Raw genomic sequence first — 18,736 nt, 5'->3', positions numbered from 1 at the left:
TTGATTTCAATTTTTAAGTAGTAATAATTTAAAGTTGGTAAACGAAGTCAATGAAGTAAGAAAGGAAACAAATCAAATCAAGGGGAAGGAAAAAAGAGAAGCTGGAGGTCGTGATGATAGAATATTCACTACTAATTAAGATGTTTCTCGCGAAACTAGCTACAACGTCTATAAGCATAAAAGATTGATTATAGTCTTTTTTTTTAAATAGGTTTAAATATTCTCTTATATATATCTAAATTTTATATTTAATATATGTTAAAAAAAATCTGTATTTCTTTAGTTGAGCGATTAAATAGTTGATAATATAATTTGTGAGGATTTAAAGATTATTAATATTTATTTTAAATCAAATTTAAATTTTTTAATGGTTATTGTAAAAAATAATTAAAGAAAAAATAAATAAATAAAAAATTGAGAAAGTCTTCTCCTTCTCCCTCTTCTTTGGCGACCAACCCCTCTTCTGCACCGCTGCCTTCAACAACTCCGCCACTACCGTGGGCTTCCGAGAACTGTTGTGGGGCAGAAACGATGTAGGACGAAGAAGATGACGGTGTTTCTGATGATGAAAGGAAGAAATAGATGGAGGAGAGCAAGGGCGCTTTGGAGAAAATCGTGAACTTTGGATTAGGTTAAGCAATGCAGCAATCCGGGTGCTGCTAAGGGAGGGTTATTAGGATGATTGCGGCTGCTTCTCAACTCTTTGAGTCATGGAAGCCTATGTTGCATGAGCAAGAGGAGATCAATAAGAGGGCCTGTCATGAAAATGAAATTTGTCGCCACTATATGAGTAATCTCCCCTTTCACTTCCACCTAACCTAGAACCTAGCTAGAACCTAGAACCTATAAGAGGTTTAGGATCAAGCTCAACCTCAACTATGGTCTCCTCACAATAATTCTCCAAATCCCACGGTGGGGGCGGAGTGGGGGCCCACATCGGCACTGGCAGAGACGTAGAGAACGTGGGAGTGGTTGAAGGCGCCCACAGGGAGGAAGAGGTGATCATGGAACAAGAGGGAGAAGTAAAAAACATTTCAAATGTATAATTTATTTATTTTCTACTTTAATTGATTCGAAAATATTAAATTTGATTTTAAAACAAATAAAATTTAAAATAAAACTTTTCATATATTAAAAAGGAGATAGAAAGGAAAAATTTATAAAGAATCAAAATTCAGTTATATATTAAAAATGAAAATATATTTAAATTTTTCTAATATTTTGTTGTGGATAAAGCTTAGACTGTTTAGCAATCTTAGTAATAAAATTTAAATAATAAATTATTATAATGGTGCTATGTTCTGACCATCTATGACTCAAATTTAAATAAAATTAAGAATTTTGTGAGCACCTAATCAACATTCAATACAAATAGTAAATGTCTCAACTTAAACAATTAATCTATGAATTGAATTATAGAAAAATCAAATTAATAAACTCAGATAAATAAGAAACTAAATTTGCAATTAAATTTTTATTTTAGTTAAAGAAAACTGTGATTATTTTTTTTTTTGAAAACATGATATTTTCATAATCAAAAGTTATCATATAAATCTTCAAGATATAAAGATCATCAAAATAAATTTTATCTTTCTATTTCAATGAAATTTTCTCTGTAGGCACATTCAAAGAATCAAACCTCGTCAACATGAATAAAAATTTATGTTTGAAGAATTTCATAATATGTAAACATTCTTTCTAAGATAATAAAAATTTAAAAAAATACTTATTTTTTCATAAATCAAACTAATAATTTCTAAAAGGATTTTAAAAATATTTTTCAAAGCTTATCCAAATGCTCCTTTGTTAATTACATTTTGTTAAAGATAAGAGTTTTTTTTATCATTAGATAAGAGAGTTTAAAAATGCAAATTTAAATTTTAAAATTGAATAAGGATAATATATGTTAAGAAGTAAAATTTGGTTACGAATTTTTAAATTAAGAAGAGGATAAATCTTATCCCATCAGTATATTCTTATTCTACCTATAAAAATGGGACATTTGTAAGTACCATGGCGATGATATAAGATAAAGTAACTAGTTGATTAGATCCTACTAACTGATTTTAGGATAGATGAGAAGAGATAAAGGTGAAAGGAAGTTTTATCTTCAGGTTTGCATCAAGGGTTTCTAGATTTAACAAAATCCTAATTATATTAAGAGATCATTGTTCTCATAAGAGAGTTATTAATTATGGGGAAGTTATCGATCAAGTTGCATGATAAGTGCAGGAACCGCAAGGAATCATCATGGCCATTAACAAAATGTTTTCACCATGGTGGTCGAAAAGATGCAACTGTGAGGAACGCACAAGATCAATGGAATGTTGACTTCTCTAATCTCTTCATCGGGCACAAATTTTCTCAGGGTGCTCATAGTCAAATCTATCATGGTATATACAAAGAAGGAACATGTTGCCATTAAATGGGTGAAGCTACAAGACAATGACGAAAGGGGAACTCTCACATCCCTTTTGGAGACACAATTTTTTAGAGAAGTCACACATCTACCTCGTCTCCACCATCAAAATGTTGTGAAGTACGTAGCCGCATGCAAAGACACACATTTTTATTTTATTCTCACGGAGTATCAACAAAAGGGTTCTTTAAGGGTGTATTTGAACAAGTTAGAGCACAAGCCAATTTCTTCGAAGAAGGTGATATCTTTTGCTTTGGATATTGCACATGGAATGGAGTATGTACACGCACAAGGTATCATTCATAGAGACCTTAAACCGGAGAATGTTCTTGTTGATGGGGAGTTGCACCCCAAAATTGCTGATTTTGGCATTTCTTGTGAGGCTTCAAAGTGTGACTCATTGAGGGGTACTTACCGTTGGATGGCACCAGAGATGATCAAAGGAAAACGCTATGGGAGAGAGGTTGATGTGTACAGTTTTGGGCTTATTTTGTGGGAGCTTGTGAGTGGGACAGTGCCATTTGAGGACATGGGCCCATGCCAAGTTGCTGTTGCGGTGGCAAATAGGAATTCAAGGCCCATTATACCTTCGGATTACCCACATATTTTAGTTTGTATAGATGGAACCATGAATGTAGTGCAAAGGCATTGTAGCGAGGATCATAGTCATCTTTTTTTGATGGAAGGATCATAGTCATCTTAGGAATGATTTTCTTAATTTGTTTTATTCAAAAGATTGGTCATGTGTATTAAGTAGTGGCCTGGCTTTTGTAATTTGTAGTACAATCATTATCTAGATATTTATTATTATGTTTACTAGATTTTTTACCCATAAGATGTATGGGAGAAAATACTTTTGGATCGTTTATTTATATTTTTTGTATTTTGAAGATAATAAGAATGTTAAAAATTATTGATAAATACGCATAAGGTAATATGAACAAAATATATCTATTTTATATGGCATGTGTGTTCTTGGAATTTTTATCATAGAGCCTAGTGTTTCACCATCTTCAAACAAGTAAGTGATTTCTATGTCATCAATTCCCCCTTTATGTTTGAAAACGTTATACTATATCCCTCAAACCTTACACTAACACTCCCTACAAGGAGACAAAAGTAATGATTAAAAAATTAAAATAGGTGATGCTTGTATAATTACACTAAACCTAAGAAGGTGTTGTTGTAATTTGCTCAATTTTAGTTATATAAGTAGTGGTCCTGAGCACGATCAAGATGAATGCCCAAGGCCTATTTTTAGAGGGACACCAGAATTTTTTAATTAGTTTATATAAATATTAAAATAAAATTTCAAACAATTTTAAAATTATATAAATAATTTAATATAAAATTAAAATATTTATCAGTAATTTTTTTAAGGAAACAATTACCCGTCATTAGGGAATCAATGGATGATATTTCCAGTCCTCAACAAAAGTTCATGATGCAAAAAAAAAAAAAAAAGTCTACCCACAATTTGAGAAAATGAATAATCAACTTATGTACAATGTTGAGCGGAATAGTGTGATATATTATTACGTATATCTATGATCAATCTTTTTAATAAAAATTAGTTATCAATAAAATTAATAAATATTTCAGACCAATATTATAATAATTAAAAAAAGAATAGTGTGATATATTATTACGGATATCTATGATCTTTGTACTCAGAATTTCTAAAATGTATATATTGGAGAATATGAAGACTTATTTAGGCTTTATAAAAAAAAAATTTAGGGAATGGTTTTCCTAAAATCAAATATTAAAAGAACAAAACATGTGAAGCATGCATCAAAAGAGAGAGAAAGAAAAAAAAAAGTCTAGTTTTAACTCTAAAAATATAGTAAGCACTGGTGAGAAGCGTTAGAACTACTACATATAGACTTGTTTGGTCCCACTAAAACCGCTAAGTAGCTTAGGAGGAAACGGATGTGACTTTGTGATACTTAAATATATAACAGTTATGCATGGAATTGTGCTTTAAGAGGAAAACATGGGAATGAAAGAACAAAGAATAGCACCTAGATATATAGGTACAATTTATACATACTCCTAATTTCTTTTCTCCCAATAGGAAGAATCAACGTGGACAGGATATAGATCTGCAGCTGATGAAGATGAAGCCATCCATGACCCATCAATTGATAAACTATGACTTTCTGTTTGTGTCTCGTTTCTCTCATTTTCTTCTATTTGAAAGTAATATTGTCGCATTGCCTCTAACTTCATTTCATCCATTATCTCAGATGGATCTGAAATAAATTCTGGAATCATAGTTCTTCCTTCTAGTATACTAAGCACCGATGACATGGTGGGCCTAAGGTTTGAAGTGGCATTGGTGCATAGGAGAGCCACTTTGATCATCATCATTACCTCATTTTCATTTAAATTTGAACCTAACCTTCTATCAACTAGCTCCATTAGGTTACCTTTCTCTTTCAATAAATGTGCCTGTTGAACAAAATATAGAAATCGGTTTGATTTGAGAGTACTTCACAATTGAAAAATACTTATAGTTGATCGAGCAGGAAGTATGTCAAAGTGTAAGTTCCTAATTAATTTGAAGATTCTTTAGAGTAGGAAGACATTTTCTATATTTGTGTTTACAAAAGTCTATAATTTTGAAAAAGAACGGAAGACTGTGGTTAGGTTAATTTCTTCATGTTAGTAGATATTATGAAAATCATGTTATGTTTGAATAACATATTGCTTTATTTAAATTTCTAAAGTGATCTTAGATGATACAACATTCACAGCGCAAGTTGAGCATATCATATTTTTTTTTTCCACATAAACAGAGAAAATAAGTTACCCAATCTAGAAGATGCAATGCTTCTTGCTTGGGTCGGTGGATGGTATTGCTCTTTCCAGATACAATTTCCAAGGCAACCACTCCAAAACTATACACATCTGCTTTGTCTGTCAAATAACCATGCATTGCATATTCTGGAGCCATATATCCACTACAAAATTGAAATACAACATCAGATCAAATTCTTCAAATCATATATAGTGCTTAGATTTCACCCAAAATAAAAACAAAGTGCTTAGATGCTTTTTTATTTGAAATATCATAAGTTGTTCAAATTGGATTTGATAATGTTTGTCAATGTTCATTCTTTTTTTCAAATTACTTTTTAATAAAATTCACAAGATAAAAAAGTTTGAGAATTTAAATTAACTCACTAAGTCCCAGCTATTCTTGTGCTTATATGAGTATTGTCCTCCTCATCGAGCTTGGCTAGACCAAAATCAGATATTTTTGGATTTAAGTCTTTGTCTAGTAACACATTAGTGGCCTTAATGTCCCTGTGAACAATTTTTAATCTTGATTCTTCATGTAAGAAAGCCAAACCTCTAGCAATACCAAGGCAGATCTTGTGTCTTGTTGGCCAATCCAATTTTAATCGAGATTCTCCACTACCTTCGTAAAGTAAACAAAAATTAGCTAGATAACAATATCATTTAGTCATATATATGTTAAGATTGAAAACTAAGTCATATCAAAAGCAATCAAATTAATTGATTATGTAAGACAATTGTTTACCAAATAAAGCTTGTGCAAGGCTATTGTTTTCCATATATTCGTATACTAACAACAATTGATCTCCTTCAACGCAACAACCATAAAGTTTAACAAGACAAGGGTGCTGCAAGGCTGAAATCAAGCCTATCTCATTTATAAACTCACGATTTCCTTGCTTTGACCTAGATGAAAGCATCTTGACAGCTATTATCGTGCCATTTGATAAAATGCCCTGCATTTGCAAAATGTTATATAATTTTTATGAATTTCTAAATTATTTAATGATTCATCTACACAATTACCATAGATCAATCACAATAATTATAAGGTGTTATATCTAATATCTTGTAGGATACCTTATAAACAGGACCAAAGCCTCCTTCTCCAATCTTGTTGGAAATATCAAAGTTGTTAGTTGCAACTTTGATTTGGTGCATAGTAAATAAACTCGTTTGCAGATTTAAATCCTGTAACTCTGACAATAGAATAAAACCGAATGAGATGTCTTATGTATCTTGAGAAAATCTTTTGTCATTGATAGTCTTGAAAAAATATACATCATTTTAGTTACCAAAAAATATACTAAGTTGGAATAAAAAAATTATCCATTTTTTCTTTTATCTTTGGTATCATAAGTAGATGACACAAATAAAGATTTAAAAAAAAAACTGAATTATCAAAATTTAATAGAAAGCTAGAATTAAGGGAGAACTAACTAGTAAAATTAAATATATTTTATAGTTGGTTACTTTATTCTAGATAATCATCACCTTTTGCTAATGAATTTCTTTTCCTAATATAAATTCTCCAGCAAAGTACAATTAGGATGACAAGAACAATTGCAGCAACTACTATTCCAACTACAACCCCTGCAGACATGCTGCCACCTGTAGAGTCTATTTCAGCATTGCACAAGAGCAATTAGTGTCATTTGATACTTCAAATGTAAAATTAGAAGAATAAACTCAAAGAGACAAATCAACTAACCACGAGTGACAGATATAGCTGATATAAGAGGACCATATATTGATTTATATGGGATACCATCTGTCCCTTTCCCAGCCCAATAAAAGCGAATCTCTAAAGAGTTATTATTCACATAAGCAGGAAATGGTATTTTAATTTCCTTTCCAACTCCTCCTGCTTCATATGCAATATTGAAATCCTTCCATACCAGTTTTCTCTGCAATATTTCAAATCCAAACCCAAATGGCTTTTCACTTTTATAGTTTTAAATATATGCAGTCTAGATTCTATTGAAAATAATATAGTGACTAGCGAATAATTCTACAAGTCAAAAGCACTATGTAGAGCCAATTTGATCTACTTATGTGATGTGATATTCTATATGTTTACATGTACGTGGCAAATTAAGCTTGGATTTATATAAAAGCCTCACGAATTAAACAATAGAAAACGATTAACCAGTTGGTTAAAACTTAAAGTCTTCATTCTCTATCAAATATGTTGCTGACCAAATTAGAAATATGATTAAATTAACCATACAATACCTGAATGTAAATATCAAATATACGCCTCCCTAGGCTCTTATATGTATCATCATCAGTGAAAGCTATCTCTGCAAAATGGAGCGTGACAGTGTAGTCTCCATTTTCCAGACAAAATCCATAGTAAGTGAGAGAAATGGGGGACACACGCGCGGTCTTATACAAGGCATTATCGGGCATAGAAAGCCTAGTTGTATTTTGTTGGATATAGGTTTCTGAGGCATTGCTATTCAAGAAGTGACCAGTGTTGCTAATTGCCCAGTTTTCTCCCACCTCTTTAGATGTTGATGGTCCTAATGAATCTGAATCGCCATCATATATTATACCTTCACTGCTTGTCTCTCTTGCACCACCACAGTTTATATGGAGAGAGTTTAAGACTGTCACAAAAAAGAAAAAAAATGTCAGATTTCAGAAATCATAAATGTTGTATTGACCAAAAGTTATGTTAGTTTGATAAATTTCTCAACAAATACTTATATAAGAAAAGAAAAGAAAATGAATAAAACTTCTCTTGTACATTAAAAACTAACTTGATAGAGTTAAGATGATTGATTCCACAACAAAATTTTGATAAATATTAAAATATTACATGGAGCTTGCTGCATGTGATTTAATATCTCTCTTGGTGTAAATCTAGTTGGAATTATTTGAGATATTTTGATCTTTGCAAGTTTTCAAACTTCATAAAAAAAAATAGTGTATATGATATGTAAAATGATTAAAATAGTTTTTAAAATTAAAACGTTTGGTAAGATTAAAACATTTACATATTCAAGGAAAAATCAAGTGTCTCACCGTCACACAAATGAAAAGTTTGATATGTTCGCAATTCTTTTACAAAATTCTAGGGTGAAATCTGTTTTCTACAATTAAACATTTGTATTAAAAAAAACAAACTTCACCCTAGAATTTGTCAAAATTGCAAGGTCTACATTCAAGAAGTTTTTAAAATTATTTTAAAGAAAATTAAATCTTTGACAGTAAAAAAAATAAAATAAAAATCAAACTTATTATAAAAGAAATAACATAGCATCGCCACCTAACTAGAAGAGTGGAGAGAAGCTACGAAAATTGAATGCAAAGATTGCAGCTCTAAAATTATTGCACTGCCTGACACATTTAGAACTTGGAAGCACCATCATTTTTCCTAAGCAATTAAGTTCTAATACTTTATTGTATTACTTTGTTGTTGAGCCTTCATATTTTGTTGTTTTGTTTTGCCTATAAAAGGCCACCTCTGCCCTCTGTAATAGTTTGCAATGACATTTTTGAGTGAATATGAAATTGAGAGATTGAATTGGAACTCTCTTCCTCCCTTTGAGTGTGTGTATAGTGCTAACTAAATTTCTTCTTCTTCTCGATCTCTATGTTTTCCGCTGTCTGTGTGGGGTTTCTATTTTGTTATCTCACGCTGATACTTCTCAAATAATATTGCTTATGTTTTCACAAAAATGATTGTGCTAAACTGAACTCTCATTGAAAGTAACTGAATGTCAAACTCATAATAGAAAGTCCTGTAACTACACAAACAGAGTTCATAATAACTTTTTGAATGGGGATAAAAACAACAACTTATTTTTGCCTTTAATTTCACTTTGGCAAGGCTGTTTAAATCCTTACGCTTGTAAGCATGTCTTTAATTTTATACCAACATATATCCACTTTCTTTCATTTTCAATGAAATAAAATGAAAAACATTGCAGTAAAAAAAATTATATTTGCATTAAATGTATTGTTCAACCCTTAACTAAAATTCTCTTAAGAATATTGAATTTCACTTCAACAACTATAAGAAAGACATGAACTATAAATACCAAAAAGTGAAGGATCTAAGGTAGGATTATCTCAAATTAATGCATTGAAGTATATCTTTTGGGTGATTCTTTTAAATGCCAAAATGTGATTATTTTAAATGACATGTCAATTTTTAGTGGTGGGACAAGATTTTGGGCACACTCAAGACAGGTCCTTTGGATCCTGGTTATATCCGCCCTTTCCCATCCTCCCCCACTAAAAATAATTATTATTTTATCATAATATATTTGTATATTCATTTGTCTAATTTTAAATCTAAAACTAATTTTAGTTTCCTTTAAATTGAATATGTCATCAAAATACAATAATTTATAGCATAAACTCAATCTATTACAATAAAAAAAATGTCAAATCTCATAAACATCAAATAAATAAAGAAAATATAATTAATATATCTTTTGGGTTCTAAGTACGAAAGCATCAAGACATGCTCATCCTCGTTTTCATTCTTGTTTGAAAAAGTTGGATAATTCCTAATATTCGATCAAAGTATATATTCTCCGTCAAAGTCAGATAAGTTTGGATAGATATCCATGGATACTGGGATATGCGTTAACGAGTTCATATGCTTAATAATAACAGTTAAATTTAAAAAAAAAAAAAAAAAAAAAAAAAAAAAAAAAAAAAAACTTAGTTATACTTACTTCTAGAACATGCATATTTGTTTGCCATCGGACGACAGGGAAGAGGTCCACTGGAGGAGGAATATTAAGGGGAGAGACCAGACCAAGTTAGCATAAAAACCATGAACCATAAACTTGTTTAAAATTAAAACCAGTTTCAATCCGATTTATGAAAAATCTAAACCAGCCTTTTTGAAAAATATTGGATTGAATTTTAAGTTTAAATAAACTTCAAACTAGCTAGTTTTACTCAAACGGTTTAAGATTTTTAAAAATCCAAATCAAACTTCCACGCACAAAAACTGACAAGGGAACAGAAAAGGACACGTTGTGTGAACTGAGATAAGCTTTCAAGCTTAATGAAAATATAATACTTACTTTTGGCTCATTGGAAAGCTTGCAAACAAGTTCCTATGACATATAAGATATGGTTAACACTTGCACATATAGCTTGATAAAACTACCAAAAGAAGAAAAATGAAATACTTGAATTCTTACACTTCTGTTCCGGTGTGTTGAGCCTGTGGGCATGTTTGTTGCGGGAGGGTTTCATTGCTGAAGTTGTTATATGAAAGATCACTATGCATAAAATGTAAAATTGCTATTAGAAACTAATTGATTAAGATAAAACAAAATGTTGTTGACAAAGCATAGAAACTAGAAAGTGACCAAAAAAGTTATTAACTGGTATAAAAAAAGGTATCAAATTTTTGTGCGCAACAGGTTATGGTGTGACATCACATAAATAACTCAATGAATTGCATGACGATTGATAGTTATGAAGTTGAGCCAATTGGTGCATGATTGTATTTTCATCAAGCTCCCAACAAATGTGTGTTCTTTGATAATTTTTGTCAAGCTCAAAATTAAGTTTTTTTAAATATTTTTTTTCTATTAACAAGTCATTAGTATGAGTATTATTAAATTTGATTTTTTTTTAAAACAAATTATTGAATTTAGAAGAAAGAACCTTATACTCTAAAGATGATTAGTCAGATTCTCTGACAAAAAATAGGATTAATAAAGTCAATAAATACTTTTACTTATCAATAATATAATAATAAAAAAATACATTCTTCTCCTTTAATTATGGGATCAATATAATACACTTTAAACTTGTATTAATTGTTGCAACTTCTAATTGGTGTGTTTTAAACAATAGTTATTACTTTGGTTAGATTTTAAAATAAGTAACATAAATGTGTATTATGCATAGTTTAATTATGAAATGTCATGTGATTTATAGGATTACATCAGTCAATCAAATTTGAATTTTATTCTCATGGCAAATTTTATATTATTATTTTAATTTTTAGTTTAATATTTTATTAAAAGATCATTTTATTGTCGATCTTCCTAATTCAATCCCTAATGTCCACTCTCACGATAGGCTCTTCCAATCTCAATGCCATCCTTTCCTCCTCTCGCGTCCTTTCCTCAATCCTTTTTTGCATTTGCTGTTGTTTAGCTTCCTGCCTCGGATTTTCTCTCTTGGACTTGCTATTTTGTTTTGTTTGAACACTTCTGAATTGGACAATGCAATGCGACTTCACAGTCTTTTTTTTTTTTTTGGCTCTTAAAAGAAAGGAATGAGCAAAGAAGAGAGGGCAAGTATCAGTTATGAAACCTGGTGTTTGGTTAATAAGCTTATCAGTCCAATGGAGAATTTGGAAGTATATTCCCTCAATTTGAATATTAAGACTATAATAGCAAATTAACGAAATATATTTGGCAGATACGTGCTAAATAATCTCTTTCCCATACCATGAAATTATGGGAAAGAGTGATCGAACGGAGATTAAGAAAGGAGACTCAAGTTACTGAGAATCAATTTGATTTCATGCCGGGAAGGTCGACCATGGAAGCGATTTATTTATTACGGCGGGTGATGGAGCAATATCGCATGGCCCAACAAGACTTGCACTTGATTTTTATTGACTTGGAGAAAGCGTATGATAGAGTGCCTAGAGAGATTTTGTGGAAAGCTCTAGAGAAGAAAGGGGTTAGAGTTGCATATATTCGAGCTATCCAAGATATGTATGATAGGGTATCGACTAGTGTTAGGACACAGGGTGGAGAGTCAGACGATTTTCCCATCACAATTGGTTTACATCAAGGGTCAACCCTTAGCCCCTACCTTTTTACCTTAATTTTGGATGTCCTCACGGAACAAATCCAAGAGATAGCGCCGAGATGCATGCTTTTTGCAGATGACATAGTCCTCCTTGGAGAGTCGAGGGAGGAGTTGAATGAGAGGTTGGAAACTTGGAGACGAGCTCTAGAAACACATGGCTTTCGCCTAAGCAGAAGCAAATCGGAGTATATGGAATGTAAGTTCAACAAAAGAAGGAGGGTTTCTAACTCAGAGGTGAAAATAGGAGACCATATTATCCCTCAAGTCACACGGTTTAAATATCTTGGGTCTGTAATACAGGATGATGGGGAAATTGGAGGGGATGTGAATCATCGCATTCAAGCAGGATGGATGAAATGGAGAAAAGCATCGGGGGTGTTATGTGATGCAAAGGTACCGATCAAGCTAAAGGGAAAGTTTTATCGGACTGCGGTAAGACCGGCGATTTTGTACGGAACAGAATGTTGGGCGGTCAAGAGCCAACATGAGAATAAAGTAGGTGTAGCGGAGATGAGGATGTTGCGGTGGATGTGTGGTAAGGCTCGACAGGATAAAATTAGAAACGAAGCTATTAGAGAGAGGGTGGGAGTAGCGCCTATTGTAGAGAAGATGGTGGAAAATAGACTTAGGTGGTTTGGGCATGTAGAGAGAAGACCGGTAGACTCTGTAGTGAGGAGAGTAGACCAGATGGAGAGAAGACAAACAATTCGAGGCAGAGGAAGACCCAAAAAGACTATAAGAGAGGTTATCAAAAAGGATCTCGAAATTAATGGTTTGGATAGAAGTATGATACTTGATAGAACATTATGGCGGAAGTTGATCCATGTAGCCGACCCCACCTAGTGGGATAAGGCGTTGTTGTTGTTGTTGTATAGTTTGTAAAGCAGAGTGTTTTCGGATTTTTGGCAGTATATACGTGTTTAAATGATATTCTCCCCAAGAGATTAATTGGATATTTATGAGGGCAGCATTAAGCTTGGAAGAGCCTATTGTGAGATCGAGTGGAGCATTAGGGATTGAATTAAGAAGATAAGGGATAAAGTGATCTTTTAATAAAATATAAAATTTATTATAATAAGGTCTTTAGATTTTTTTTAATCAAAAAAACAATTCAAATTTAATTGGCTGATGTGATTGAATTATTTATATGAAATTTTATGATTGAATTATGCATAGTACACATTAATATAACTTATTTTAATGTTACATTGAAATAACGGGACGAGAAATTCAACATTTTCAACACGAATCATTAGATAATTAAGCTTAAGCTAATATAGAATCCAAAACTAGGAATATGGAAATTATTTAATTCAACAAAGCATTTAATTAGGGTTTGAAATAAAACTCACATGTATTTACCAGCATCTTCTATCCAGTTGGGTACAGGTCCAGTAAACAAGTTTTCAGTAAAATATCTAAGAGGAACAGTAAAAAATGAAATGATAAATAATAAAGTAAATATTAAAGTACAAAAATTTCAAAATAAATAGAAAACATTTTGAAGTAATGACATGCCAAAATATTACTATTTTGATCATGGAGTGCTATTTAATAGTGTTAGCCAATTTCAGAGACACCAATCCATAATTATCTTCTGTAATAACTTTTTAATTAAGAATAGGAAATAAAGTAAGAAAATATTACATCAAAATAAAAATAAAACTAATTTTGAAACTAATTGACATAAAATTTTCTTACATGTAGGTCAGGCTTGAAAGATTTTTATAGGTTTCCAGAATCTGTCCGCTTAATTTGTTAAAGCTTAGGTCTCTGCAAGAGAAATATTATCTGAAGTTAAGAAATGTTGAATAAAATAAATAATAAAACATTAGTACATGTTTTTTAGTCAACATTAAGATATTTGATGAACATAGCACATGCCCGCATACTATATATGTCTCTTAAATCACTAAAAATAAATCAAAATGAAATAATTTTCATAAACTTACTGATTTAGTTAACCATTCGTTGAACTAAGTCAACTAAGCTACTCTTTTCAATTACTTTTATAAGTTACAATAATCTGGTAGACTATTTCAAATAAATCCAATATTTTAACAAGATCAACGCCAGCAAATTTTACAAATTGAAGTGAAGTTCATATTGAAAACAAAAGTGTGACGAGAGCCCTTAATACCTCAAAATCTTATTATGGGGAGTGAAAGATCTTAATTAGGATGGTTAAAAAACGGTAAAAACACTTACAAAGTTCTCAAATCTTGAATGCTTTTCATGTTCCCAAGATATGGAGGTAAGGTGTCATTAATATTGCAACTCCTTAGTATCCTACGAGATAAAATCAAATTTGTGAATTCTGCAGCAAAATTATGTAAATATCTCTTCATTTTGATGGAGTACTTAAATAAGTGAAAAAGTAACGGAAGCAATTAATTATAACTCACAGCGTTTGCAATTTTGTCATATTATTAATCGGTGGAAAAGTAGAATCAGATCCATTCAAGTCACTGATTCTCCTGCATTTAATGGAAATATACAATAAGCTAAGAAAGCAGTTTAATTTTAAAATCATGTTTACTTTATGAATACTATACTTACAAGTCTGTTAAGTTTTGCAGAAATGAAATTCCAGAATGAATAGGCCCACTTAAACCACTCCCTTGAATTGATCTGTAAAATAACAATACAATTGCCGCAGATATAAAGATGAACAATAGAAGAAGTATAACAACACATGACCGATGCATTTGGGTCCAAAAACAAATGGTTCGTACAGTAAAACAAGATTTGTCCATCTGTGAATAAAATCGGGTATCTTTCCAGAGAAATTATTGTCACTAAGCCGGCTGCACATGTAAAGAATGAAGAGTGTAAATGAAATTCAAAGAAACTAATTAAGGGAAACAAAAAAATTCAAAGTAAAAACACCATAAAATGGGAAGCTTACAGTTCTGTCAATGTTGTAAGTTTCGCCAAAGTTTCAGGCAACTCTCCGGTAAAGTTGTTAGACGTAAGATGCCTGTTGCGACAACATATTTTTAACATGAAAGTGCCAAAGAATTTCTTAATAACATTGATATTTAAGATAAGTAAAAAAAATGGTATGGTGATATTTTTGCCTTTTTGGATACTTTTACAATCTTTTGGTACAGTGAAAACGTTAAAATATTGATATTGTGGAATATAAATAATTTATTTCATTCTAAAAAAGAAAAGCAATTAATAGAAATGCACTCACGGTGGATAAGAATAAAAGTAATATATATATATATATATATATATATATATATATATATATATATAATAGACATACATTAATAATATAAATATTTTTATATTTTCAACTAATAAAAAATTAACTTTTGAAATATATTATAAAATAATTATTGTACAAGTTAACAAGTTTATTATATATAATAATTTATTATCAGATGATAGAGTAAAAAAAATCTTTATCTTATCAAGATATATATTATTTATTCTTTTAGTTTTTTTTTCTATACTTAATTTCGCGCTCCCAACAGGCCAACATCTTGATATTTTAACAGAAAAATTGAATCAAATAAATCAAGTAGGCATAATTGTAGGGCTTACAATCTTTGAATGCTAGAAAGGTTCCCAAGTTCTGGAGGTAGATTTTCAGAAAATTGATTGAATTCCAAGACCCTATTCATTAGTAAGTTATAATGAATATATCGTCAAAATGGAAAGGGGAAATTCTTGATCTAATCTGAATAATCAAAACTCACAATTCACAAACTTTATGTTAAAAAAAGAACTCACAAACTTTCGAGCGTGGTGATGTTTCCTATCTCTTTTGGGATTGGACCAGTTAAGCGATTTCCAAGAAGAGAACTACCATGAAAATGGAAGACAAATTAGATAATGTTACACACAAAAAAAGTAAAATAATAAAGTAGAGCAAAGAAGAAACTAAAGTTGGAGAAATAGAGCACATTTTGCGAAGATTGGAGGAGCCCCATTCGGTAGGTATTGTACCGTTAAGGTAGTTGCGAGTGAGGTCGCTGTATCAAAAATAATCAAAAGATATAAATTATATATAGGATTAACTAAGTTTTCAATTTGTCAAACTTTTTAAAAATCAATTTACATTTCACCCATATCAATCTAGTTTGACCAGTCAATGTTTCTAAACCTTTTAATACTTGAATTTTTAGTTTCTAAACAAAATTTTGAATCTTATTATTTTAATTTATTTAATGTTTCAAAGACTAAAAATCAATTTTAAAAATTAAAAACCTATTTAACCCTTATATATATATATATATATATATATATATATATATATATATATATATATATATATGCAAGTTAGTTGAGTATAAATGAAACAAGTTTATTGTCCTTCATATATAGAAGATTAATTGTTACGTACATTTCTTCGAGGTAAGGCAACCTTATCAGTTCGGGTGGGAGCTTGCCTGGAAGATTTTGTGATTTCAGCAATCTGTCCATTATTTGTTTAACATAAAAATTAGAAAAAAAAAAGTTATAAATAACAGTTTCTTCATATGAGATAATCATGCTTTACTCAAGTGTGGCAGCTAAATCACCGTTTTAGTCTTTAACATTATTTGCACCCCAACAAAGATCAATTAAAAATCACAAGGAAAAAAACAGTTGAAAATACGTCTACCTCAACAGCTAAAGCAATAAAAGGCAAAACAACATCATAAACTCAATTAATTAAGTTATAATAACTCGGTCACCTAGTAATGGAGGAACTAGCTTTTTCTTTTGTTACATAAAATTTAAGTGAGAATGGTGTCCAAGTACAAAGTATGACAAACTTCAAGGTTCAAACGCTTGTAGAAAAACCTATATTTACCTTACCTCAAAAGAAAATTATATATAGGTCTTCAAACCTGTAACTCAAATACAAAACTTTGTTTTGCTTTACTCAACCAATAAAAGAACATGCAAAAAAAATCCAAAAATATATCTATCGAAAAAAATCAATTATTTATTTATTTTATTAGTAAAATTGATTGATTCAGTTCAATTTTTGGTTGATATTTAAAATCAAATCAAACCAATAATATCATAAATCCTTAAAAAATGAAATTTAATAACATTCTCTTTTGTATCTATCCTAATTCAATATGAGAACGAGAGTCTATATATGATAATATATACTTTTTAAAAGTGATTAGTCTTCAAGAAATAATTGTGTGAATGATTTGATATTAAAAGAATTTAATAATTAGTAATTAGTATATAGAAAAAAAATCTAATTACGGTGGTTGGAAAAAAAAAAAAAAAGAACATCACTCAAACGGTAAAGAAACTTACATTGAAACAACATGGCAGAAGTTGTCACCGGGGATAGAGCAATTGCAAGTGACATTGTTCTCTACGGTGTCCACCTTAGGTGTGAACCAGGGATGTTGGCTTGAACATGGGTCTATATCAGTGTCCCATTCCTTCTTACCAAGGATCTTGCCCATATCTTTCAGAGCTTGCACTATACGTATGCAAATTTGAGAGGGTTATCAGCACAGTGCTTAGTAGTTATCTTCCAAACTTTAATTTACCGACACATATATGCATGTCGATCGATATATAGTAGTATTTTTAATTACAAGAATTATGAGAAAAATAAAAAAAAATGGTGTATATACACACACGCACACCATATGCATACCTTCTTCTGGCTGAGTGGTATTGGCTCCAAAAGCAAGTGATGTGAACCATAAGGCAAGGAGTTGAAGGAGGAGAAATTGAGAGGAAGTGACCTTCTTCATGAAGATATTAGGAATGAAAAATAAGTCCAGATCTATTGCATAGACGATAGTGGTAGAGAGTACATGAAGTATATTTGGAATTTGAGGGATGAGGAGAAGTTTAATTGTTTTTGTTAATGAACGCAAAGTGAAGATGACCAAGGCGCTGTTACGAGCAGAACTTTGGAAAAAGGTCCACAAAGAAAAGGGATATAGGATTTAAATCATTAATCAGAAAGGAGGGGTACATATTTTTTAGTCATTGATTATAATTTATTTTTTTAATATTATTGCTTATAATTTTTTTAGTGATTGATTAAAAAAATATTTTTTTAATATTCTCTCACAAAGAAAAAGGTCCACAAAAAAAGTACATACTCTTTTTTTAATATTTTCTTAGTGATTGATTATAATTTATTTAAAAATTAAAAATTTTAATAGATTTTATTTTTCAGTTAATATTTATTTTTCTTAAATTTATTAGAAATTATTTATTTTTAATCAATTTTAATCCATCATAAAAAATATTTAAAAGAGTGTAAAAAGAAAAAGAAAATTACTAACATTATACTTTAAAAAAATAGTTACGATAGACCTAAACAATATTGTCAATCTTGTCGGCTAATTAATGTCTTTTCCGTGGCATTTAATTCGCATGGATGATTTTTATTTGGTGAGAGTGAACGGAGAAAGTACAATAGTTAAAAATAAACTAGCCAGCCAAAGACTTTTCCGAAAGCAAGAAAACCAATGTATGAGACTAGCAAGGTGGCAAAATTTAGAAGAAAGATTTAACAAGGAAAAAGGAAAAAAATTATCTTTGAGATAAACCTACAAATATTTTATAACAGGTTGACAACCTCAACTTTGAGAGACATAAAAAAAAATTATCTTTCACAATTTAAATATATTTTAGGTTCTGATAATCATCAATTTTTTTACTTTATTATAAGATTTCATCTCATCTCCTTTATGTATTAATTCTTTTTTTACTAAAATA

The 18,736-nt window shown here is 30.5% G+C and overlaps 1 protein-coding gene and 1 pseudogene across 1 annotated transcript; one reads left to right on the top strand and one right to left on the bottom strand.

Moving 5' to 3' along the window:
* The first annotated feature begins 2,194 nt into the window (after positions 1-2,194).
* Positions 2,195-3,113, top strand: LOC114379052 (annotated as a pseudogene).
* A 1,133-nt stretch (positions 3,114-4,246) lies between these two features.
* LOC114378068 (probable leucine-rich repeat receptor-like serine/threonine-protein kinase At3g14840) lies at positions 4,247-17,923 on the bottom strand. Its single transcript, XM_028336584.1, has 24 exons — positions 17,658-17,923; positions 17,306-17,477; positions 16,389-16,460; positions 15,949-16,017; positions 15,776-15,847; positions 15,587-15,658; positions 14,940-15,011; positions 14,767-14,838; positions 14,591-14,662; positions 14,437-14,508; positions 14,240-14,320; positions 13,733-13,804; positions 13,384-13,449; positions 10,396-10,476; positions 10,276-10,308; positions 9,919-9,968; positions 7,460-7,836; positions 6,936-7,131; positions 6,719-6,844; positions 6,305-6,423; positions 5,970-6,180; positions 5,609-5,846; positions 5,235-5,385; positions 4,247-4,873 (listed from the first exon to the last, which is right to left on the bottom strand). Exons 1-24 carry the CDS (start codon positions 17,755-17,757, stop codon positions 4,475-4,477), a joined length of 3,045 nt encoding a protein of 1,014 aa, XP_028192385.1. The 5' UTR covers positions 17,758-17,923; the 3' UTR covers positions 4,247-4,474.
* Positions 17,924-18,736: the final 813 nt, after the last annotated feature.

This window comes from Glycine soja, chromosome 12 (assembly GCF_004193775.1).
Source record: "Glycine soja cultivar W05 chromosome 12, ASM419377v2, whole genome shotgun sequence".
Classification (NCBI taxonomy): Eukaryota; Viridiplantae; Streptophyta; class Magnoliopsida; order Fabales; family Fabaceae; genus Glycine; species Glycine soja.
The sequence above is the reverse complement of the archived record's forward strand: the minus strand, read 5'-3'. Positions and strand labels throughout refer to the sequence as shown.

Coding starts and splice junctions, on each gene's coding strand:
- LOC114378068 (XM_028336584.1), bottom strand. CDS start 17,757: ATGAAGAAGGTCACTTCCTCTCAATTTCTCCTCCTTCAACTCCTTGCC. Junction 9,969..10,275: donor AGCTTTCCAATGAGCCAAAA/GTAAGTATTATA, acceptor TTCCTCCTCCAG/TGGACCTCTTCCCTGTCGTC. Junction 6,845..6,935: donor AGCTATATCTGTCACTCGTG/GTTAGTTGATTT, acceptor ATGCTGAAATAG/ACTCTACAGGTGGCAGCATG.